The sequence below is a fragment of the Danio rerio genome, chromosome 8 (assembly GCF_052040795.2).
Source record: "Danio rerio strain M-AB ecotype USA chromosome 8, GRCz13ab, whole genome shotgun sequence".
NCBI lineage: Eukaryota > Metazoa > Chordata > Actinopteri > Cypriniformes > Danionidae > Danio > Danio rerio.
The window spans coordinates 4,193,391-4,218,597 of record NC_141028.1 but is presented as its reverse complement, the minus strand read 5'-3'; the positions used below and the strand labels follow the sequence as shown (position 1 = coordinate 4,218,597).

The window sequence follows — 25,207 nt, the reverse complement described above, 5'->3', positions numbered from 1 at the left end:
AGTTAAATTGGTTGATTAGTTAATGTACTGACTGATTGGTTAGTTGGTTAATATCTTTAAATATATAAATATATACACAGTTGCAGTCAGAATTATTAGCCCCCCTGTTTATTTTTTTTCTCCAATTTCTGTTTAACGGAGAGACGATGTTTTCAACACAATTATAAACACAATAGTTTTGATAACTCATTTCTAATAACTGATTTATTTTATCTTTGCCATGATGACAGCACATAATACTTGACTATATATTTTATAAGACACTTCTATACAGCTTAAAGTGACAGTTAAAGGCTTAACGAGGTTATTTAGGTTAACTAGGCAGGTTAAGGTAATTAGGCAAGTTATTGTATAACAATGGTTTTTTCTGTAAACTATCAAGAAAAAAAATTTACTTTAAAGGGGCTAATAATATTGTCCCAAAAAAGTTTTTTTTTAAATTAACAACTGCCTTGAAGGGAAATATTTAAATAAAATAAAAAAATAAATAAAAGGGGGGCTCATAATTAAGACTTCAACTGTATATATATATATATATATATATTGTAACGAGCGCTCACATGCCACGTCGCCCTGGTCGCTAATTTCACCCAGCTGGACCATCATCAAGCCAGGATCGCTCACAGCTGGACGGCATCACGCAGAGAGGCATATAAGCCCAACCTACGCCAGGAGAAGATGAGCTTCATTCCTTCAATGACTCCCTGTGCTAATGCTTGTCTCTCTGTCTCTCCTTAGCGGACTCCAGCTCGTGACGATCCTACACCCGACTACTAACTGTCCTTCACCTACTTCCCGGAGCACCAGAGCACCTCACACCGAAGAAGAGCACCTTTTACACCACCCTCACGTTGTAAATAAAGCACCCTCCGGGGACTTGTCTGTAAACTTGCCCAACTGTGTCGCTGTTTTCCCTCTGCCTCGCTACAATATATATATATATATATATATATATATATAGCCTAATCAAAATCAATACATTAATTTTTAAAAGGCACCCTTTGTTATAACAACTGGGCCCAATGTGTTTTTATTCTGGTCCTGTTAAAAACTATTAAAAAACTAAACAATAAAAAAACACTAAGTGAACAATATTAATTATAAATATTAGCCTATTATTATTATTATTATTATTTTCATCATTATTATTATATAGGCCTTTCTCGGAAACAATCAAGCAAACCAGGTCTTTGCTCAGCATCAGGTGCACAGCAGCAAGACGTTTGGTAGCGAACTATAGGCATTTATTATTATTATTTTTATCATTCATTCATTTTCTTGTCGGCTTAGTCGCTTTATTAATCCGGGGTCACCACAGCGGAATGAACCGCCAACTTATCCAGCACAATTTTACGCAGCGGATGCCCTTCCAGCCACAACCCATCTCTGGGAAACATTCACACACACATTCACACACACACACTCATACCCTACGGACAATTTAGCCAACCCAATTCACCAACTACAGCAGACGGAGGAAACCCACGTGAACGCAGGGAGAACATGCAAACTCCACACAGAAACAACAACTGACCCAGCCGAGGCTCGAACCAGCGACCTTCTTGCTGGGAGGCGACAGCACTACCTACTGCACCACTGCATCGCCATTATTATTGTTATTATTATAATTATTATTATTAAAATCATCATTATTTTACAGGCCTTGCTCGGAAGCAATCACGCAATCCAGGTGCTGCTTGGAAACGGCTATCTTTGCTCAGCATCAGGTGCACAGCAGCAAGATGTTTGGCAGCGAACTATGACCTTATTTTAATGGCAAATGTGTAATAATACTGCTAATTTACGTCTGTATATAATTTATGCACACACAATGAATGTAAGCCTGATAACTGATCAAATGACAGAATATGTAAACTTAGTTTATGTATATATATATATTAAATAAAATATATATCATTAAATAATAATAATTAAAAGCCTGGGTGCTGATCCGGCTCTTATTTTAAGGGCTAAGGGTTTGGTTGTCCAATCAGAGGAAAATGGATGTTTCAGCACCGCCTACATGTCTATAATTAATTTTAAAGTCGTTTATTCGTTTTTCTACAATGAATAAAAATGAAAAAAAAAAAACGAAAATCGAGCCAAAATCTTTTTTTTTTTTTTCTTCATTTTCCCTTTTTGTTTGTAAGCAGATATGGAATGGACGGAAGATGCCCTGATTCACCGCAAGCATATTTCAAACCCGTGGGAGGCACTGAGAAAATAGAAAATACTTTCAGGCCCGCCGTACATTCAGATCATTCAGCATTAAAACGTCTCCTCCATTTATAGTAAATCTGCTCATGATTTAGCAGATGCTTTTATCCAAAGCGACTTACAAAACACTTGGCGTCCCTGGATCAAGCGGAGGTTAATTCAATAGTGACGGTTCCTGCATGATAAACCCTCCGCGGTTCAAACCTACAGCCGTTCAGATAGCAGCCCATATCTTTAACCTCTAAAACCCAATTAAGCAGCATTAAGAAAAGCATACGTGTGCTCCATCACCAAACGCAAATGTAATTGTTAATACGTTTAAAGTGAGATTAAATAGTTGGGTGAGGTTAAAATCTCCAGGGGGGAAAGATTATGACTGAGCAGATGGACTTCACTTGTGCCAACCGCAATTATATCCACTCACGCATACGTAAACGACTTTGGCGGATTTTACACACTGTAAAAGAATCCTGGTTGCCTTCAATTTTTAAGCTGAATCAAATTAACCGTATGAGTCCATTGAACGTATGTTAAACTGACTTAAAACAGGCGGCACGGTGGTTAGCACTGTCACCTTACAGCAAGAAGCTTGTTGGTTCGAGTTGTGGCTGGGTCAGTTGGCATTTCTGTGTGGAGTTTGCATGTTCTCCCTTTGTTGGTGTGGGTTTCCTCCGGGTGCTCCGGTTTCCCCTACAGTCCAAACACATGCGCTATAGGGGAATTGGATAAACTAAATTGGACGTTGTGTATGGGTGTTTCCCAGTACTGGGTTGCAGCTGAAAAGGCATCCACTGAGTAAAACATATGCTTAAAAAGTTGGCAGTTCATTCCGCTGTGGTAACCCCTGATGAATAAAGGGACTAAACCAAAGGAAAATTAATGAATGTAGCATTTTAGATGTGATGCATTATTAATAATAATAATAATATAATTCATAGAATGCATTTATATATGTTTTGGTTACTTGCTTAAGCACATTTTAATGCAAGTTAAATTAGCTGATTAGTAAAACATTTTAATTAATAATTTATACAAATATTTGTACTTTTAATTTTGTTCTGAATGTCATAACATTTTATTTCAGGTTTCAGGATTTAGGAGTTGTTGTGGCACTGAAGCTTTTACGTTCATTTGAAAATGTAATAATAACATTTACATTGATTTTAACATTGACATTTGAATGATTTACACCATGGTTATTATAGCTATATTATAACTATAACATTTGTTTTTGCTTTAAACACATTTTACTGAAATAAAATAAAATTATAAAAAAATTATTTTATTATTTAAATTAATTTATTTTATTTATAATTCGAGTAATACTTTCATTTGAAATTACATACAATAAAAAAAGCAGCTATTAAATATTTTAATAAATATTTAACAATTTTACACTTAATAAATGCCACCTTGATGAACAGAATAATTTTCTTTGATTAAAAAAACTGACCCTAAACTTTTTACCGATAGTGTATTTATTATATATATTTTAATAAATAATACAAAATAATTACACAGACAAAAAACATATATATAAATTAATGAAAAAATCATTATATGTTTATTAATTTATTTTAAAATAATATATAACAACAATATATATATAATATAACAACAAATTAACTAACACTGTAACTAAAATGGAACATAAAATATTAATATTAATTAAATTATTAATACAAATTTCTAACTAAAATGCTATGGCATTGATATTAAAACACGCTGACTTGCTGTATACACCAGTATAATGTATGCGTTTTACACAGAACAATGCAAATTACTTTATGGAAAACTGAAAATATTATTCTCAAAAAAAAACAAGCATTTTCATTTATTCATTCATTTATTTATTCATTCATTCATTTGTTTTCCTTTGGTTTAGTCTCTTTATTCATCATGGGTCACCACAGCAGAATGAATCGGCAGCATATTATCCAGCGAATATTTTACGCAGCGGATGCCCTTCCAGCTGCAACCCAGTCCTGGGAAACATCCATACACACTAATTCACACACACTCATACACTACAGCCAATTTAGTTTACCCAAGTCCCCTATAGCGCATGTGTTTGGATTGTGGGGGAAACTGGAGCACTCGGAGAAAACCCACACCAACACAAGGTGAACATGCAAACCCCACACAGAAATGCCAACTGACCCAACTGAGACTCAAACCACCGACCTTCTTGCTGTGAGTTGACAGTGCTAACCACCAAGCCACTGTGTCACCCTATAATTCTTAAATATTTATTATTATATTTGACATTAACACAGTAGACTATTTATTCAAAGCCACCTAGTGTTGATCTTACATTTCTCTGTGCAATGTCCTACATGTTTCTCTAGGTGGCAGCGTGGTGTTAAAAACATATACCACTGATAAATGCAATACATTCTGCAATGCACCTGTTATAATTAAACAAAATAAGGAAATTAAAGTCCATTTACCTGTCCAGCAGATGCAGGTGTAGTGGTTTACTCCCTCCAGGCAGGTGGCGCCATGTTGACAGGGGTCAGAAGAACACTCGGGGATGTCAATATCACAGAAAAAGCCCATGAATCCAGTGCCACTGCAGTCACACTCATACCTGACGAACACACACTGCGCTTAATATATGTCTTATAAAGGATATTTAGAGTTTAAGCTGTTTTACTAGAGAGCAGATTATGTAGTGTGGTGATAGATCTCTCACGTCCTGGTCGAGTTTTGCTCAGAGATGTGTCAAAGGGCGACACTGCGGCTCAGAGGTTAAGTGTATGAGTGTGTGTAGATGAGTGTGTATATGTGTTTCCCAGTACAGGGTTGTAGCTGGAAGGGCATCCACTGCATAAAACATATGTTGGAATAGTTGGCGGTTCATCCCGCTGTGGCGACGCCAGATGAATAAGCGACTTTAATTTAATCTGTATTAAAATCGGCCAATTTGCTTCTTAAAAACATCAACAATCTGAATCAGCCATGTAAAATTAAGATTAAGATTAATTCTCTTTGCAGTCTTCATTTTAATTAATAAATTAATTAAATAATTAATTAGTTTGTCTAATTTAACTTTTTACACTTATTTCATACTTTATTAATATTATGTTTTACTTTTTGGAGGACGTTCTTTATTTTTTAATTAACTGCAAATAATATTGATCAATTTATTTATTTTTTATGAATTAATTAAAAATAACAAAAAATATGAAATTGAATTTTTTTAATTAAAAAAATAAATGAATAAATTAAGTTAAGTATGAATTATTATTGATAATTGTTATTTGATTTATTATTTACCTAATGCATTTTATTAATTAAGTAAATGATTAAATTTGATAATTTAATTTAAATAATTAAATAAATAATTGATTTAAATGAATAATTAATTTAATCTGTATTAAAATCGGCCAATTTGCTTCTTAAAAACATCAACAATCTGAATCAGCCATGTAAAATTAAGATTAAGATTAATTCTCTTTGCAGTCTACATTTTAATTAATAAATTAATTAAATAATTAATTAGTTTGTCTAATTTAACTTTTTACACTTATTTCATACTTTATTAATATTATGTTTTACTTTTTGGAGGGCGTTCTTTATTTTTTAATTAACTGCAAATAATATTGATCAATTTATTTATTTTTTATGAATTAATTAAAAATAATAAAAAAATATGAAATTGAATTTTTTTTATTAAAAAATTAATGAAAAAATTAAGTTAAGTATGAATTATTATTGATAATTATTATTTGATGTATTATTTACCTAATGCATTTTATTAATTAAGTAAATGATTAAATTTGATAATTTAATTTAAATAATTAAATAAATAATTGATTTAAATGAATAATTTAAATGAATAATTAATTTATATCTGTATTAAAATCGGCCAATTTGCTTCTTAAAAGCATCAACAATCTGCATCAGCCATGTAAAATTAAGATCAGTGCATCACTAAATATGTCGCAGGGGCTTTTGAGATTTGTTCCTCATTTCCCGGTGATAAGGTTAATAACCCTATATTCAGCATAACCTGAGACCGGTCAAATCCACTGACCCGTTGACCATATCCAGACAGACTCCTCCATGGCGGCAGGGTGAGCTCTCACACTCATCGATGTCCAGCTCACAGTTGATGCCCTCGTACCCCGGCACACACTCACAGGTGTACAGACCCACGTGATCATGGCAGACGGCGCCGTTCTGGCAGGGAGACGCTTCACATTCATCCACGTCCACTTCACAGTTGAGACCTGCAGGACACACACAGGGGAAACACACATGCAGTGGTATAAATGAATACGGTCATCAGTCTGTAGCATGGTGTACACAACTGAACAAGTCTGACTGCGCCTTTAATGGCTTTTTAGATGGGGTCATTCATTTTCTTGTCGGCTTAGTCCCTTTAATAATCGGGGGTCGCCACAGCGGAATGAACCGCCAACTTAAGTTTTTATGCAGAGGATGCCTTTCCTGCCGCAACCTTTTTAGATGGGGTTCAAAACATTAAAGGTCTAAATAGATTTTTGGTGGTATATATATATATATATTTTTTTTTTTTCCTATGAATGGATTTATTTAGAGACGAGATGGTGGCTCAGTGGTTAGCACTGTCACCCTTACAGTAAGAAGATTGCTGGTTCAAGCCCCGGCTGGGTCAATTTGGCATTTCTGTGTAGAGTTTGCATGTTTTCCAGGTGCTCAATGACATGAAGAACAGGTGAAATGAAGAAACTAAATTGGCCATAGTGTATGTGTGTGAATGAGCGTGCATGAATGTTTCCCAGTACTGGGTTGCCGCTGGACATATGCTGGATAAGTTGGTTCATTCCACTGTGGCGACCCCTGATGAATAAAGGGACTTAGCCAAAGGAAACTGAATGCGTGAATGGATTTCTTTATAAAACTGAAATTTAAAAAATTATAAAATGCTTTTAAAAAATATAATAAAAAATATGTATTTTTAATTTAATCAATTATTTATTTAATTATTTAAATTAAATTACAAACTTTACTTATTTACTTAATTAATAAAATGCATTAGGTAAATAATAAATCAAATAATAATTATCAATAATAATTCATACTTAACTTAATTTATTCATTTTTTATTACAAAAATTCAATTTCATATTTTTTATTATTTTTTAATTAATTCATAAAAAATAAATAAACTGATCAATATTATTTGCAGTTAATTAAAAAATAAAGAACGTCCTCCAAAAAAGTAAAATATAATATTAATAAACTATTAAATAAGTGTAAAAAGTTAAATTAGACAAACTAATTAATTATTTTATTAATTAAAATGAAGACTGCAAAGAGAATTAAATTAAATTCTTCCTCATTCGCTAAGTATTTGTCTCTCCTACTTAGGGTGACCAAACCCTTAATACATTTATACAAACAAAACTGCTTTAAAAACGGTCTGTCCCTCGAGCATCCGCCTGTTGTTTGTAGCTTTAGCCTGCTAGCGCCGCTGGTCAGCTAAAGCTACCGACCTCTTTAACCATACACTTTTGACTTACTGGCTTTGCTCTTTACCCCGTAAAATGTCGCTTCCGTCTCTGTCCTTGTGTGCAGGAGAAGCATCGATGGAGGCGTTGGAGCTGGAGCTGGAAGAAGTGGAGTCCCAGATCCGCGCGCTGGTGGTAAGACGGTCGCGGCTACGGGAACGGCTTCTCGTCGTACCTAATGCTAAGGCCGTCTCATCACCTAAGGTACGTGGAAATTACAACCACATCATTCCCTCTACCTCAACCCCGCGTCCTTCTCTGTCCAGGCCCAGCGCACCCGGGGCGCGGCTCAGCCAGGCGTCGTTCACGCCGACACCCGGCTACCACGGCGCCTGGGTGCAGCCGCGCAAGGTGCTTCCCAGATCCCGGGGCAGAACGTCTCCGCCTGTGTTCGAGATCTCCACGGAGAACCGCTTCTCCCCTCTCCGCGAGTCGGGTCCCGATGTGGCCATCATCGGTGACTCGATCGTTCGTCACGTCCGTGCCGCCTCCTCAAAAGGTAATAAAGTACGTACTTTCTGCTTTCCTGGTGCCCGTGTGAGAAATATTTCTACACAGATTCCAACCATCCTGGGCGCTGCCGAGAGCCCTGGTGCCGTTGTCCTCCACGTGGGGACAAACGACACCGGGCTCCGGCAGTCGGAGATCCTGAAGAAGGACTTCAGGAGCCTGATCGAGACGGTTCGACGCACCTCGCCCGCCACGCAGATCATCGTTTCTGGGCCGCTTCCTACCTACCGCCGAGGAAATGAAAGGTTCAGTAGACTTTTAGCTTTGAATGAGTGGCTAATAACATGGTGTAAAGAACAGAAATTGCTCTTTGCTAATAACTGGAATCTTTTCTGGGAGCGTCCTAGGCTCTTCCGTCCTGACGGCCTGCACCCCAGTCGAGCCGGAGCTGAACTCCTGTCGGACAACATCTCCAGACTACTTCGCACCATCTGACTAGCAGGTAAAAATTCACAAAATTCACACTATAGCCACTTAGACTCTTGTTCACCCCACTTAAACATCAGTAAGGCATATCTGGCGAATCCTATAGAGACTGTGTCTGTTCCTCGTATTATTAGATTAAGAAATAAACGTACTGTGTGCTCCAGGAAAAATCTAGTAAGAATCAAACCAGAAAAACCAGTAGAAAGTGAAAATACAAATTTCGTAAAACTTGGTCTCCTAAACATCAGGTCACTTGCACCTAAAGCACTTATCATTAATGAAATAATAACAGAAAACAATCTTAATGCACTCTGTCTCACTGAAACCTGGCTGAAACAAAATGACTATATTAGCTTAAATGAAGCAACTCCTCCAGGATTCTTATATAAACATGAGGCTCGTCAAACTGGTCGTGGTGGTGGAGTTGCATCAATCTTTAGTGATTTCCTTAATATTAAACAGAGAAACGGACTTATGTTTAGCTCCTTTGAAGTATTATCGCTTAATGTTCAGCTGCCAGATACTATACAAAAACCTATGTTATCTCTCGCTTTAATCACCATATATAGACCCCCAGGACCCTATGTCAAATTTCTAAAAGAATTTTCTGATTTTATTTCTGACTTACTAGTCAAAACTGATAAAATGCTAATTGTAGGTGACTTTAACATCCACATAGATGACGCTAATGATACATTAGGACTCGCGTTTATGGATTTAATACACTCACTTGGGATAAAGCAAAACGTTGTGGGTCCAACCCATCGCTTAAAGCATACATTAGATCTAATTCTGTCTTATGGAATCGAGGTTATTGACGTAGACATTATACCACAAAGTGATGATATTACAGATCACTACCTCTTACTATATAAGCTATGTTTACCTGAAATCAGCAAACCCGCTCCAATACTCCGCCCTAGTAGAGCTATTGTTCCGTCAACTAAAGATGAATTTATAAATAACTTACCTGATCTCTCTCTATTTCGTAATGCACCCGCAAACTCAAATGATCTTGATGTAGTAACCAGCAGTATGGATGCCATCTTTACTAGCACACTAAATACTGTGGCACCCATCAAATTAAAAAAGGCTAGAGAGATTAAAACTATACCGTGGTATAATAGTCATACTCGTGCGCTCAAAACAGCAACCCGCGCCCTGGAACGTAAATGGAAAAAAACTAATTTAGAGGTCTTTAGAATTGCGTACAAAGACAGTATGTCCAGCTATAGGAGGGCTCTAAAATCTGCCAGGACCGAGCACCTGCGCAAACTGATAGAAAATAATCATAACAATCCTAGATTTTTATTTAACACCATCTCTAAATTAGCAAATAATCGGTCATCCTTGGAACAAACTACTCCACCGCAAATTAGTAGTGATGATTTCATGAATTTTTTCAGTAATAAAATAGAAGGCTTTAGACAGAAAATAGGAGATGCCAAACTTTCTGCACCGGCTTATACTCCAAATCCTGTAAATATTTCATTAAATCATAATAATAACCTACACTGCTTCAAAATCATAGAACATGAAGAGTTAGTAAAAATTATAAATAGCTCTAAACCAGCTACGTGTATGCTGGACTCAATTCCAACAAAATTACTGAAAGAGCTGCTACCTGCTATAGGAGAACCTCTTCTTAACATTATCAACTCTTCTTTATCTATAGGCCATGTTCCAAACTCTTACAAGCTAGCTGTTATTAAGCCTATTATTAAGAAACCGCAACTAGACACCAACAACTTAGCTAACTATAGGCCTATTTCTAATCTTCCATTTATGTCTAAAATACTAGAAAAAGTTGTTTCCACTCAATTATGCTCTTATCTGCAGACGAACAATATTTTTGAAGTGTTTCAGTCAGGTTTCAGGGCTCACCACAGTACAGAAACCGCCTTAGTGAAAATAACCAACGATTTACTCTTAGCTGCTGACCGAGGGTGCGTCTCACTATTAGTTTTACTCGATCTTAGTGCGGCATTTGATACCATTGACCACAATATCCTCATAAATCGCTTAAAGTCTACAGGTGTCCAGGGACAGGCTCTACAATGGTTTAAGTCATACTTAACTGACCGCTACCAGTTTGTGAATCTTAATGGACAGCCTTCACAAATCTGCCCAGTAAAGTATGGGGTGCCTCAAGGATCAGTTTTAGGCCCTTTACTGTTTACAATTTACATGCTACCTATGGGAGACATTATTAGAAGACATGGGATCAGCTTTCACTGCTATGCAGATGATACTCAATTATATATTTCCACTAAACCTGACGAGACGTCTGAACTTTCTAAACTAACTGAGTGTATCAAAGACATCAAAGACTGGATGACCAACAATTTTCTTCTCTTAAACTCAGACAAAACAGAATTATTACTTATTGGGCCTAAATCTTGCACACAGCAGATCTCGCAACTCAATTTACAATTAGAGGGATACAAAGTTAGCTTTAGCTCTACTATAAAAGATTTGGGTGTCATATTAGACTGCAATCTAACTTTTAAAAACCATATATCCCATGTCACAAAAACTGCCTTCTTTCATCTGAGAAATATCGCTAAATTACGAAATATGCTATCCATCTCAGATGCAGAAAAGCTTGTCCATGCTTTTATGACTTCTAGGATGGATTACTGTAATGCTCTATTTGCTGGCTGCCCAGCATCCTCTATTAACAAACTTCAATTAGTACAAAATGCAGCAGCCAGAGTTCTGACCAGGTCTAGAAAATATGATCATATAACCCCAATTTTATCCTCCTTACACTGGCTGCCTGTTAAATTTCGTATTGAATTTAAAATATTACTTCTCACCTATAAAGCTCTAAATAATCTAGCTCCTGTTTATCTAACCAACCTTCTGTCTCGCTACGAACCAACTCGTTCCTTAAGATCTCAAAATTCAGGGCTTCTAGTAGTACCTAGAATAGCAAAATCAAGTAAAGGAGGTCGAGCCTTCTCTTTCATGGCTCCTACACTCTGGAATAGCCTTCCTGGTAATGTCCGAGGCTCAGACACACTCTCCCAGTTCAAAACTAGATTAAAGACCTATCTGTTTAGTAAAGCATACACTCAATGCATCACCTAGCGGGTTCCACACAGGCTTCTGCATCTTGCTTATATACACTATGAACAGCAGCTACGCTAATTATTTTCTTTATTCTCTATTTTCACCTGGGGATACTCATCCCGAGGTCCTCAGATTAGGCGGAGTCACTGATTGGATCCAAGACCAGCGACGTGATGATCCCAAGGATTCCATATCCGGGACCAGGCCATATCCTGAGCTGCTGCTGCGCTGATGGTCGTGGGGAGTGGAGAACATGTGTCTGATTCCAGCGACGCTCCAGGGACAGACGAGTCTTCATTGAGGCCATCTTCCAGCATAAACCACGGCGAATGAAGTTCTGCACAAGACTTTTGGCCAGCGGAGAAATTAAAATGGTCGTGCCCAACTGAGTCTGGTTCTCTCAAGGTTTTTTTTCTTCACTCTCATCAGGTGAAGTTTTTTTTTCCCTCTCCGCTGTCGCCACTGCCTCGCATGGTTCAGGATTGGTAGAGCTGCGCATCGATGAATTTGCTCTTCAGTGTTTGAACTCTCAGTAATGATTAAATCACACTGAACTGAGCTAAACTGAACTGAACTGAACTTAAACACTAAAACCTGAACCACACTGTTCCAGTTACTATGACCATTTATGTGAAGCTGCTTTGACACAATCTACATTGTAAAAGCGCTATACAAATAAAGCTGAATTGAATTGAATAGAATTGCAATGTCAGTGATATTTTATTAATAAAAAATTGTTTTTGTTATAGAATTATTTTAGTTTTAAACAAATAAATAAAATATTATTAACAGAGAAATTAAGATAAATAGAGAGCAAATATTCTCTCTATATATAATAAGTATATGTTATGTGTATATAAAAATATATATAAATATATTTTTAAATAAGTCTAAAAAGACTTTTAATTAACTTAAGAGAATTGCAACATCTGTCAAATTTTATTTAAAAAAGTTTCTGTTTTAGATTTATTTTCGTTTCAAACTAAATGAAAAAATCTGAAATATTTGCTTAAAATATTTTTATTTCATGATAAAACAAAACACATTTTTTGTTTTTGTTTATAACATTTAAACTAACAAAATATATTTTATTTTTATTAAATGAATAGATGCCCATTTATTGTCATTGATTTGAGCTGAGACGATGTCCAAATAAAAAAATACACAAATAAGATCAAATAATAAAAATAAACGTTTGCTTAGTTACAAACTAATACATTTATATAAAAACTAGCTTGTCGAAAAATACATTAAATTTAATTTAAAAAAAAAACACTTTCTATAAAGTATGCTGGATGAGTTGGCGGTTCATTCCGCTGTGGCGACCCAAGATTTATAAAGGGACTAAGCCGAAAAGAAAATGAATAAATGACTTTCTACATTGGTTCGAGCCTCGGCTCAGTTGGCGTTTCTGTGTGGAGTTTGCATGTTCTCCCTGTGTTCGCGTGGGTTTCCTCCGGGTGCTCCGGTTTCCCCACAGTCCAAAGACATGCGGTACAGGGGAATTGGGTAGGCTAAATTGTCCGTAGTGTATGAGTGTGTGTGTGTGTGTGAATGTGTGTGTAGATGTTTCCCAGAGACGGGTTGCGGCTGGAAGAGAAAAAAATAGCTGGATAAGTTGGCAGGTCATTCCGCCGTGGCGACCCCGAATTAATAAAGGGACTAAGCCGACAAGAAAATGAATGAATGAATATATATATATATATATATATATATATATATATATATATACTGTACATAAACACACTGTTTTGCGGTTTTTTGATTTGTAAACCTAGGTACATTTTTAACACACAACGGATAAGTAATCGTTTACCAGTATCATTGTGCATTATTTTACAATAATAACTACAGTAACATAGTACAATAAAGCAACAGAAGGAATGTTTTATGTGTAATATGTGTCCGTCAGGTCTCACCTGTGAACCCAAAGAGACACTCGCAGATGTATCTGTCTCTGCCATTGACACACGTCCCGTTGTTCTCGCAGGGCTGCGATGCGCACTCATTAATATCAATCTCGCAGTGAAAACCCTGAAATCCAGGCACGCAGTAGCACTGGTAGACCCCCACAGCGTCCTGACAGATCGCCCCATTCCTGCAGGGCTGCGACAGACACTCATCGATGTCCTCCTCACAGTTACGACCTCGAAAACCTGCAGAACAGACACCGAGATTTTAGCAATTAAAACTAAGACAAAGGGCCCTATCCTACACCCAGCGCAATACAGGGCCATGTGCATTGGACGTGATTTGTTGCTATTTTCATACAAACACATATTTAATTTACATGTTTTGCGTCAAGTTGTTTAAATAGCAAATCCATTTGCACCACTTTGTGGACTCTTTGTGTATGTTCCAGTCTGAGCTATTTTGAGGAAACTGGGCGGCTGGGGGTTAGAGGTGGTGACTTTGGAATCCAGCTTTGTTTACTCATGACAATCTGCATTTGTATAATGCTTTTATTAGTAGTAGTAATACTTTAGATTTGTCCGCCTGTCGGATTTTGGAGACGTCTGCATCACCATATGAGGTATAAGAACAGGACGTGTGTTTGGATATAACTCAGTTTTTTGACCACACTTCATTATTATTGTTCATTTATTTCTTTGCTGGAAATTAAAAATGAAATTTAAAATAGTTTTAAACAAATCTTTGCACTTAACAAACAAAATTAAATATGTAGGCTAATGGATGTCCTCAGTGGAGTGTGTTTTCACCGTTTCCTTACGCCCCATTCACACGGGGCGTCAGCTTCAACGCTTCTCATTCACTTTGAATGGGTGACGTCAGGCATTGCCGAACTGAATTGTGGATCCGTCTGCACCGCTTTAGTGGCATTGCTCGCTGCAGAAGTTGGGACTAGCTCAACTTTTCAAGCGCCAACGAAGGCATTAGCGAATCAGATCGCTGTATGCAAATACACCAGCTCAGACAGTGGCCTATTGCTATGGTGACTTCAGACACGCCCTCTGTCTAGTGTTGACTCTGAAGCCCCAATGTGACTGTGAATGGGGCATTACTCCACCAAAGTAAAGGAGTAAAGAGTAAAAGTAAAGAAAAAAGAAAGTAAAGAGGCTGAAAGGAGGAGGCTCTGTTTTCTCTCTAGTGAAGAGTTCAGGTTTTACACTTACAAAGTCCGCCATGTAAATAGTAAATGCGCCCGGGCGTGACGCAACTGACTCTTAAAGAAAATGTGATATGACACTTTAATTATAATAATTTATAATAATACTATTATAATAATATACTATAATAATAAGCTCAACCCTGTTAGACCATGCACCAGGGCACAGAGTGTATTTTTCCATCCTAAAAATAACAAAACTGGATTAAGACATTTACTTTTACACCACGCCTAAAGCTTTAGCTCATGCGCTTTAGACTTTGTGATGAAATCATTAAAATACCCTATATACACACACATATATATATATATATATATATATATACAAAGTTAAAGTCAGAATTATTAGCCCCCTTTGATTTTTTTTCTTTTTTAAATATTTCCCAAATTATGCTTAACAGAGCAAGGAAATTTTCACAGTATGTCTGATAATATTTTTTCTTCTGGAGACAGTCTTATTTATTTTATTTTGGCTAAAATAAAAGCAGTTTTTAATTTATTGTGTACCATTTTAGGGTCAACATTATTAGCTTAGCCCCTTTAACCCTCTCAAGGCTGGTGTTGCTGATTTGCAACAGTTAAAAATATAGATTTTTTCTGTTTCTAAAACTTAATTTGAGCCTGAGAGGGTTAAGCTATATTTTTTTTCAATAGTCTACAGAATAAACTATCATTAAACAATAACTTGCCTAATTACCCTAACCTGCCTAGTTAACCTAATTAAGCCTTTAAATGTCACTTTAAGCTGTATAGAAGTGTCTTAAAAATATCCAGTCAAATATTATTTACTGTCATCATGGCAAAGATAAAATACATCAGTTATTAGAAATTAGTTATTAAACTATTATGATTAGCAATGTGTTGAAAAAAATCAGCACTCCATTAAACAGAAATTGGGGGGAAAAATAAACAGGGGCGCTAATAATTCTGACTTCAACTGTATATATATATATGTTGACAACAATATTTTTAACAGAAAATGCTTCTTGATTTATTTTTTTTACTAGACTAGAAACAAGACCTAAACACAAAATTATCATCATTGTTCTTTTGATCTCATGCTAGATGTCAGTGTGATTGTTTTGACATCAAGGTCCCTGTTGGGTAACAAAACCACTAATGAAACAAACTTAAGCTCAACTTACAGCTAATTTAAAAACTGTAAGTAAAACTACAGCTTTGAAGAAGCTAATTTAAAAATGCAAAACTCTAATAACCTGCAGCACAGTGGCACTCGTACCCGTCCGGAGCCCAGACACAGGTGGCATTATTAAAGCACGGGTCATCTGAGCAGTCCCGCACCCTGGTCCCGCAGTCTGCCCCGCTGTACCCGCTGGGACAGTGACACGAATACCCGTTCACTCCATCCACACAGAAGCTCCGGACCCCCGAACAGGGGTTGCTGTGACATTCATTGATGTTTTGGGTGCAGTTTGGGCCGCTGAAGCCATCAGGACACAGACAGGTGTAGTTTTGGCTTCCTGGAGTGGCGATGCATGTGGATGGACAGCCTGCAGAGTCACACGGGTCCAGTAAACGCTCACAATTTGGGCCGGTGTATATTGGTGGGCTGGAGGAACAGGTGCACAGGTAACCGTCCAATGTGGGCACACAGGTGCTGTTGTTTTGGCACGGGGACGACAGGCACACTTCTGATGAGACGGTGCAGAACAGACCTGAGCGTGTGAAACAAAACATAATTAGTGTCAGAGAACTCATTTCATTGTGCAATTACTGATTATATTATTGATCAATGGCTACGTTTACATGGACATCAATAATTCGATTTTAATGCGATTAAGACAATACTCTGATTAAGAGTCTACCATGTAAACAAGCTATTTTTGATTAGTTTAATCAGATTAAAGTCATAATCAAACTGAAGAGAAATCTAATTAAGACGTGTGGAGTATTCCAATGGCAATCTGTCATTGTTTTCTGGGAAAATACATTCCTCTGTAAAGAGTCTTGGTGTCATCTTTGACTCTGAGCTAAAATTTGATTGGCAAATTAACGCGGCTGTCAAAAATAGTTTTTTCTATTTTAGATATATTGCCAAGCTGAAGTCTATCCTCTCTTTCAGTGATTTGGAGAAGGTTGTTCATGCTTTTATCTCTTCTCGTCTGGACTATTGCAACGCATTGTATCTTGGTGTGAGTCAGGCCTCTCTCTCGACTGCAGCTAGTCCAGAACGCAGCTGCCAGGCTTTTAACAGGCACAAAAAAACGAGAACACATCACACCTGTACTTGTTTCCCTACACTGGCTGCCAATCCAGTTTAGAATTCAGTACAAAGTTCTGCTGTATGTTTTTAAATCCCTCCATGGCCTGGCCCCTGAGTATATCTCTGAGCTAATTATTATGCACCAACCTGTGAGATCTCTTCGCTCTATGGATCGTCTCTATTTGCAAGTTCCTAGATCACGCTTAAAATGTCGAGGTGATAGAGCTTTCTCTGTAGCAGCTCTGGAACGATCTCCCACTCTCTTTAAGAACAGCTCGAACTTTTGAGTCTTTTCAGAGGTCACTGAAAACACACTTATTTTCTTTAGCTTTTAATCATGTGATGTGAGCTTATGTGTTTTGGTTTTATGTATATTTTACATGCATTTTTATTTGTTTTATGTACAGCACTTTGGTAATCATTAGCTATGTTTCCATCCACCTATTTTAGGTGCATTTTGCAAAATGCGCATAAAAAAGCCAGTTGATGGGAACGCCATGATGCCCATAAAAAACATATACGCCTAACTGGGTAGGATAAACTTTTTATTCGATAAGAAAAGATGCGCATAAACTGCGATGGAAACACTAAGTGCGTTCGACTTCATGCAGCGCTGCGCAGATCGATCGAAATCTGTCTTAAAGCGGTGCATTCTGGTTAGAAATCTTGTCCGGATTGATGCTGCGCCGACGCCACGTGACTGTCACATGTGGCATCAAAGTACCGCGACAGCGCTCCGAGATCAGACGGCAGACTCAGACCGTGCAGCTTCTGAAGAGCGACTGCAGGAGCTTTGATGACGACACCGATATTACACGATTGGCCGAGTTCACCACATGACAACAAACACGTGTATTTCGGGTTTATAATTGGACAAATTCCGATTCAAAAGTTTCAAAACAAACAATTCACTTTTCACACCCTCTCTATCCTGTACACATCTTGCTTATTAAAAGACTACCAATATTTTTCTGCAGTAATCATCTTTTGTTAAATAATCTGGTTATAAAGGTTAGCTTGTTTGCACAGGTTTATTTTTAACTTTTTTATACTGACTATTTACTGCATTCATGAACGATTTAAATGATATATTTTAGTGTATATTTTAGTGAATAACCTAAATAAGTCTTACAGACTTGAAATAAGAAAATCGTCCTCATTGATCCTGCCACCCTAAAGCTCTCTTAACAAATTAAGTTAAAGAACTATTTTATTAAATAATTATAAAATGGTTTTATTATTATAATATAAATATATATTTTATTTTCTGTCTAGCAGTTTAAAGGCTATACCTGCTCTTTCTGGGAAACTTCTACATCACTCGCTTATTTTACCTTTTGTTCTTTTCAACACAATCGTTTTGGATTAAAATGCTTTTTTTGAAAATTCATTCATTATCCAAAATAATGTCATTTTTTAAGACCTAATCAAAACACCTTGTTTTGCTTTTTACATGGGAAATTTTTATATCTATAAATGTACATATATGTAAACCCATTTTTAGCATATTCAATCAAGAAGTATTAGCCTATAGATTGATGTTTAACTCCTAGAATTTATGCTTATTGCTTTGTATTTAATAGACCTGTTCGCTTTTATGTTTATATTAACCTCTCATTTCCTCTTATTTCTCTCATGCATTTGTTATATATTTTATTCATAATTCTCTCTTATTGTTTAAAAAGGAACTATAGTTTGTAGAGACTGTATTCTGTTTTATTTGTAAATGTTTTGTTGTTATAAATAAACATAACAAAAAAAATATGATGACGCCATGTTATCGGTCATCATGACTGCAGCAACTTTGAGTCCCGAAGTGTCCAGCTGTTCGTCTTGACGGCTCCGTTTTCAACTCCGCCCCCGCCTGCGCTCGGCTAATCTCGTTGATCACCGGCTGTAGCTGAGCTTCATGTCGAACGCACCTACTTTTACCGCACAAACTCCAGCATGCGCATTAAAAAAGGTCATGTGATTTTGTTGAAAAAGATCATGTGATGCTTAAAATGTTTGTGAATGGATAAAACGTCAGGCTGAGCACATTATAAAACATCTGAAATGTTATTTTGGTCATTATTAAACGCCTTACCATTTCAGTATTAGTGTTATTATATTATTAATGACCTCCAGAATCAAGAGCGCCTGTGCTCCGCGTCTGACATCTTCAAACGCCACAGCGCGCTCACTGCAGGTCAGGATTGTCTTCTGAGGCGCATTTATTCAGAAAAGATTGATGCAGCTTCTCCTACTGCAGCAAATGCAGTTTTTATTGTTGATATTTGGCGCCAGTTAATCAGGAAGTGACGATTTTGTTCGCTTTGACTCGTTGGATGGAAACGCTGCTTCATTCGCACAACTTTTTTTTTTTTGCGCATAAAGTTTATTTGCATTTTTGGATGGAAACAAAGCTATTGTGATTTGTGAAAGTGCTATAGAAATAAAGTGAGTTGAGTTGAGAGTATGCCGATTTTAGTCACATTATTGAAGTGCAGTACAGACATGTAAACACCTTACTGAACTTGACGAACTATTACAGTCAAGTAGGGCTTTTCGCCGCGTTTTGCGACAGAATAGTCCACACACACACACACACAGCTGTTTAACACTCTCTGCACCTACCGAGTCAGTACAGACCACATACACCTGCATCATGGAATGCAGAGGGTTTATTTCTTCCATTCATCATGCGGTATGAACTTCCATTAAAACAACACTCTTCCAGCAGTTCATTCACGAGTTCACACTCAGATATTTGACTGAATAGAATATGCGGATTTAGCGAACTGTCCGGGGAGGGGCTGTGAGCTCGGAAATACACCCTAACTTGTGTTATTCCTCTTAGGACAGGGGTGTCCAAACTTTTTGGGCCGAGGGCCAGATGCAAAAAAAAAAACATTGTCGCGGGCCAAATTTTACAAAAATCACACAGACACGCATATATATATATATATATATATATACACACACACACACACACACACACACACATTTCTAAACATATTACTTTTAGTAACTCATTTCTAATTACTAATTTATTTTATCTTTGCCATGACGATAGTAAATAATAATTGACTAGATATTTATCAAGACACTTCTATACAGCTTAAAGTGACATTTAAATGCTTCACTGGGTTAGTTAAGTTAACTAGTCAAATTAAGGTAATTAGGCAAGTTAATTAGGCAACAATGGTTTGTTCTGAAGACTTACGGGGCTAATAATTTTGACCTTAAAATGGTTCATAAAAAATTTAAAACTGCTTTTATTCTAGCCGAAATAAAACAAATAAGTCTTTCTCCAGAAGAAAAAATATTATCAGACATACTGTGAAAATGTCCTTGCTCTGTTAAACATCATTTGGGAAATATTTAAAAAAGAAGAAATAAATCAAAGAGGGGCAAATAATTCAGACTTCAACTGTGTAGATAGATAGATAGATAGATAGATAGATAGATAGATAGATAGATAGATAGATAGATAGATAGATAGATAGATAGATAGATAGATAGATAGATAGATAGATAGATAGATAGATAGATAGATAGATAGATAGATAGATAGATAGATAGATAGATAGATAGATAGATAGATAGATAGATAGATCATAACAAGAACTGCTGCTTAATTAAATGCATGTAATAGCGACACCCGGTGGTTATTTATTGAATTACGTTCATTTTTGTATAGCGGGCCATATGCTATTGATATTTATAAAAAGCCTCGCGGGCCGCCACAAAACTGATTGCGGGCCGCAGATGGCCCGCGGGCCGTAGTTTGGACACCCCTGCCTTAGGATAAAGAGAGATAGGGTCCGAGTGCAGTTTCTAGCCCGGCTCCAGAACGCTCCACCCTCAGTTTTAAATAGGCATCTTGTTTAATAGTGAGGAGTTAGGGTGGTGAGGGGACGCTGAAGTTGAGAGGAAACGGAGGTATGACGTGTTTGACTATTTATAGGGGTTTGCTCTTGAGCTGATGGGATAATAGAATGATTGTGTGTGTGATGATTTGGCCTCGTCAAAGACTGATCGTGCTCCTCTTGAAATGTGTTTATAAAACATCACTAGTTGCATCCAATACCTCGTTTGTCACGGGGGGCTTTTTACGAATGTAGGTGAAAGTGCCAAACCGCAGTTAAAGTCGACAAATTAATAGTGATGGATCCAACATCATTTTGTGGCTCCAAAGTATTGGTTCAGGCATTGTTTTGGCACCGGTACTGTTTTAAAAGTATCGATTTAGCATGATTTTGTATCGATTTTGTATCAAAATAACCCGAAATGAAACCCAACCCCAGTGGCGACCACAAATTAATAACTGGACTAAGCCGAAAGAAAATGAATGAGTGCTATGTATAGGTTTAAAACGGCTCTGTTTGCCTGATATATTATCAGACTATATATTCGTTCATATTCTTGTCAGCTTAGTCCCTTTATTAATCCGGGGTCGCCACAGCAGAATGAACGGCCAACTTATCCAGCACATATTTAGGCAGTGGATACCCTTCCCATCGCTGGGAAACATTCACACACACATTCACACACACACACACACTCATACACTACGGACAATTTAGCCTAACCAATTCACCTGTACCGCATGTCTTTGGACTGTGGGGGAAACCAGAGCACCCGGAGAAAAGCTACGCGAAAGCAGGGATAACGTGCAAACTCCACAGAGAAACGCCAACTGGCCCAGCTGAGGCTCGAACCTGCGACCCAGCGACCTGCTTGCTGTGAGGCGACAGCACTACCTGCGCCACTGTGTCGCCATATATTATCAGACATTCATTCATTCATTCATTTTCTTTTCGGCTTAGTCGCTTTATTAATCCGGGGTCTTTATCATGCATCATTTATTTATTTAAACTATTGTAAAACTGTTTTGGAACAGAAATGAAGAATAAATAGTAAACTAAAAGTGAACTTGAATTGACCTTCTGCAGATTTAACCTCTCGAGATGAGCATCTGCTGCGTCACTGAGGACAGTATAGAAGATTCACCTGAGAAGAGCTCTAGTGCACTTAAAGCCTCTTAAAGAAACTTCACTGTCCTGAAGATGAAGACCACGAGACTCCATCAGCCCACTGCAGACGCTTAAAAGATTAGCTCACTTTCAGCAGAAACATTTCCCAATCGTTTACTCTCCCTCTTACTCGTCTTTCTAAAAGTGCAAATTTCTGAACGTAATAGTTTCATAATAATTTCAAATAACTGATTTCTTTTATCTTTGTCATGATGACAGCACATAGTATTTGACTAGATAGTAGATACTAGTATTCAGCTTAAAGTGACATTTAAAGGCTTAACTAAGTTAACTAGGTTAAAGTAGAGTAATTAGGCAGATCACTGAACAACAGTGGTTTATTCTGTAGCCAATCAAAATATAATAGTGATTTCTTAAGCAGGCTGATTACATTAAATACTGAACTAAAGGAAATAAGAATTTATCCAGCAGAAAATATAATAAGAAATGCTGTGAAAAATGACCAAAAAAAGAAAGAAAGAAAGAAAGAAAGAAAGAAAGAAAGGAAAGAAAGGAAGGAAGGAAGGAAAGTAAGGAAGAAAAGAAAGAAAGAAAGAAAGAAAGAAAGAAAGAAAGAAAGAAAGAAAGAAAGAAAGAAAGAAAGAAAGAAAAAAAGAAAGAAAGGAAGGAAGGAAGGAAGGAAGGAAAGTAAGGAAGAAAGGAAAGGAAGGAAGGTAAGGAAGGAAGGAAAGTAAGGAAGAAAGGAAAGGAAGGAAGGTAAGGAAGGAAGGAAAGTAAGGAAGAAAGGAAAGGAAGGAAGAAAGAAAGAAAGAAAGAAAGAAGGATGGAAAGTAAGGAAGAAAGGAAAGGAAGGAAGGTAAGGAAGGAAGGAAAGTAAGGAAGAAAGGAAAGGAAGGAAGAAAGAAAGAAAGAAAGAAAGAAAGAAAGAAAGAAAGAAAGAAAGAAAGAAAGAAAGAAAGAAAGAACGAACGAAAGAAAGAAAGAAAGAAAGAAAGAAAGAAAGGAAGGAAGGAAAGTAAGGAAGAAAAGAAAGAAAGAAAAAAAGAAAGAAAGAAAGGAAGGAAGGAAGGAAGGAAAGTAAGGAAGAAAGGAAAGGAAGGAAGGTAAGGAAGGAAGGAAAGTAAGGAAGAAAGGAAAGGAAGGAAGAAAGAAAGAAAGAAAGAAAGAAAGAAAGAAAGAAAGAAAGAAAGAAAGATGGAAAGTAAGGAAGAAAGGAAAGGAAGGAAGGTAAGGAAGGAAGGAAAGTAAGGAAGAAAAGAAAGAAAGAAAGAAAGAAAGAAAGAAAGAAAGAAAGAAAGAAAAAAAGAAAAAAAGAAAGAAAGAAAGGAAGGAAGGAAGGAAAGTAAGGAAGAAAGGAAAGGAAGGAAGGTAAGGAAGGAAGGAAAGTAAGGAAGAAAGGAAAGGAAGGAAGAAAGAAAGAAAGAAAGAAAGAAAGAAAGAAAGAAAGAAAGAAAGAAAGAAAGAAAGAAAGAAAGAAAGAAAGAAAGAAAGAAAGAAAGAAAGAAAGAAAGAAAGAAAGAAAAAAAGAAAGAAAGAAAGGAAGGAAGGAAGGAAAGTAAGGAAGAAAGGAAAGGAAGGAAGGTAAGGAAGGAAGGAAAGTAAGGAAGAAAGGAAAGGAAGGAAGAAAGAAAGAAAGAAAGAAAGAAAGAAAGAAAGAAAGAAAGAAAGAAAGAAAGAAAGAAAGAAAGAAAGAAAGGAAAGGAAGGAAGAAAGAAAGAAAGAAAGAAAAAAAAGAAAGAAAGAAAGAAAGAAAGAAAGGAAGGAAGGAAGGAAGGAAAGTAAGGAAGAAAGGAAAGGAAGGAAAGGAAGGAAGGTAAGGAAGGAAGGAAGGAAGAAAGAAAGAAAGAAAGAAAGAAAGAAAGAAAGAAAGAAAGAAAGGAAGGAAGGAAGGAAGGAAGGAAAGGAAGGTAAGGAAGGAAGGAAAGTAAGGAAGAAAGGAAAGGAAGGTAAGGAAGAAAGAAAGAAAGAAAGAAAGAAAGAAAGAAAGAAAGAAAGAAAGAAAGAAAGGAAGAAAGAAAGAAAGAAAGAAAGAAAGAAAGGAAGAAAGATGAGCAAATGTTCACTCTAGAAGTGCAGTAATCCTTTAACATCCACAAACTCTCAGTCAGAATCTTCAGTGATCCTCACAGAACTGAAGCACTACACACACACACACACACACACACACACACACACACACACACACACACAGCAGATTTACAGTGAGATTCGTGCAGGATAAAGGGGCTTCTACACCACCGGCAGATGGATCCGACCGTATTATCATCTCCAGCAGATGCTCCGTCAATGGATTGTCAGCTTGACCGACCACCATCACTAACTAATCCACACACACACACACACACACACACACACATGATTTTTGTGAGTTTCAACAATAACCTAAAATACAGTTTAAGGGGATTGTTCACCCAAATAAACATCTATAAAGAAATCACAGCATTTATGAAGTAAGCTTCACACAGGTGAGTGAGCTTGACAAACCACAAAATTGGTAACACTAGTACAACTGGTAATATTGCTAACAATTCACACCATTTACTACTGGCTTATTTTATATCTCTAATCCAAATCCAACTACTGCCCTAATATACAATTATTGAGCTAACAGTTTGTTGATAGCATGAATTTTACATTAAAATAAAGTGTGAATATATATATATATATATATATAGACTTATATTATACTTTATTAGGTACACCTTACACCTTACTAGTAACAGGTTGGACCTCCTTTTGCCTTCGGAACTGCTTTAATCCTTCATGGCAAAGATTTAACAAGCTACTTGAAATTCCCTCAGAGATTTTGCTCCATATTGTCATGATAGCATCACACAGTTGCTGCAGATTTGTCGGCTGCACATCCATGATGTGAATCTCCCATTCCACCACATCCCAAAGGTGCTCTATTGGATTGAGCTCTGGTGACTGTGGAGGCCATTTGAGTACAGTGAACTCATTGTCATGTTCCAGAAACCAGTCTGAGATGTTTCACGCTTTATGACATGGCGTGTTATCCTGCTGGAAGCTATCATCAGATGGGTACACTGTGCTCATGAAGGGATGGACATGGTCAGCAGCAATACTCAGGTAGGCTGTGATGTTGACACAATGCTTAATTAGTACTAATGAACCCAAAGTGTGCCAAGAAA

General features: G+C 36.9%; 2 protein-coding genes across 7 annotated transcripts in view; one reads left to right on the top strand and one right to left on the bottom strand.

Annotated features, from left to right (window-relative positions):
* Nucleotides 1–25,207, bottom strand: part of crb2b (crumbs cell polarity complex component 2b) — an 87,359-nt gene that overhangs the window by 37,734 nt on the left and 24,418 nt on the right. Inside the window, 4 exon segments of the mRNA NM_001045162.1 lie at nucleotides 4,668–4,807; nucleotides 6,257–6,452; nucleotides 13,645–13,881; nucleotides 16,070–16,528. Coding sequence (NP_001038627.1) covers nucleotides 4,668–4,807; nucleotides 6,257–6,452; nucleotides 13,645–13,881; nucleotides 16,070–16,528 — 1,032 coding nt within the window.
* Nucleotides 7,644–12,434, top strand: LOC147842510 (uncharacterized). Of its 6 annotated transcripts, none has more exons than XM_087264191.1 (3): nucleotides 7,644–8,469; nucleotides 8,572–8,666; nucleotides 11,858–12,427. In XM_087264191.1, exons 1-2 carry the CDS (start codon nucleotides 7,751–7,753, stop codon nucleotides 8,657–8,659), a joined length of 807 nt encoding a protein of 268 aa, XP_087120317.1. In that variant the 5' UTR covers nucleotides 7,644–7,750; the 3' UTR covers nucleotides 8,660–8,666; nucleotides 11,858–12,427. The 6 variants fall into 6 exon arrangements, with proteins under 6 accessions (XP_087120317.1, XP_087120319.1, XP_087120316.1 ...); XM_087264193.1 differs by lacking the exon at nucleotides 11,858–12,427 and having other exon boundaries at nucleotides 7,644–8,213; nucleotides 8,273–8,469; nucleotides 8,572–8,833; XM_087264190.1 differs by lacking the exon at nucleotides 11,858–12,427 and having other exon boundaries at nucleotides 8,572–10,529.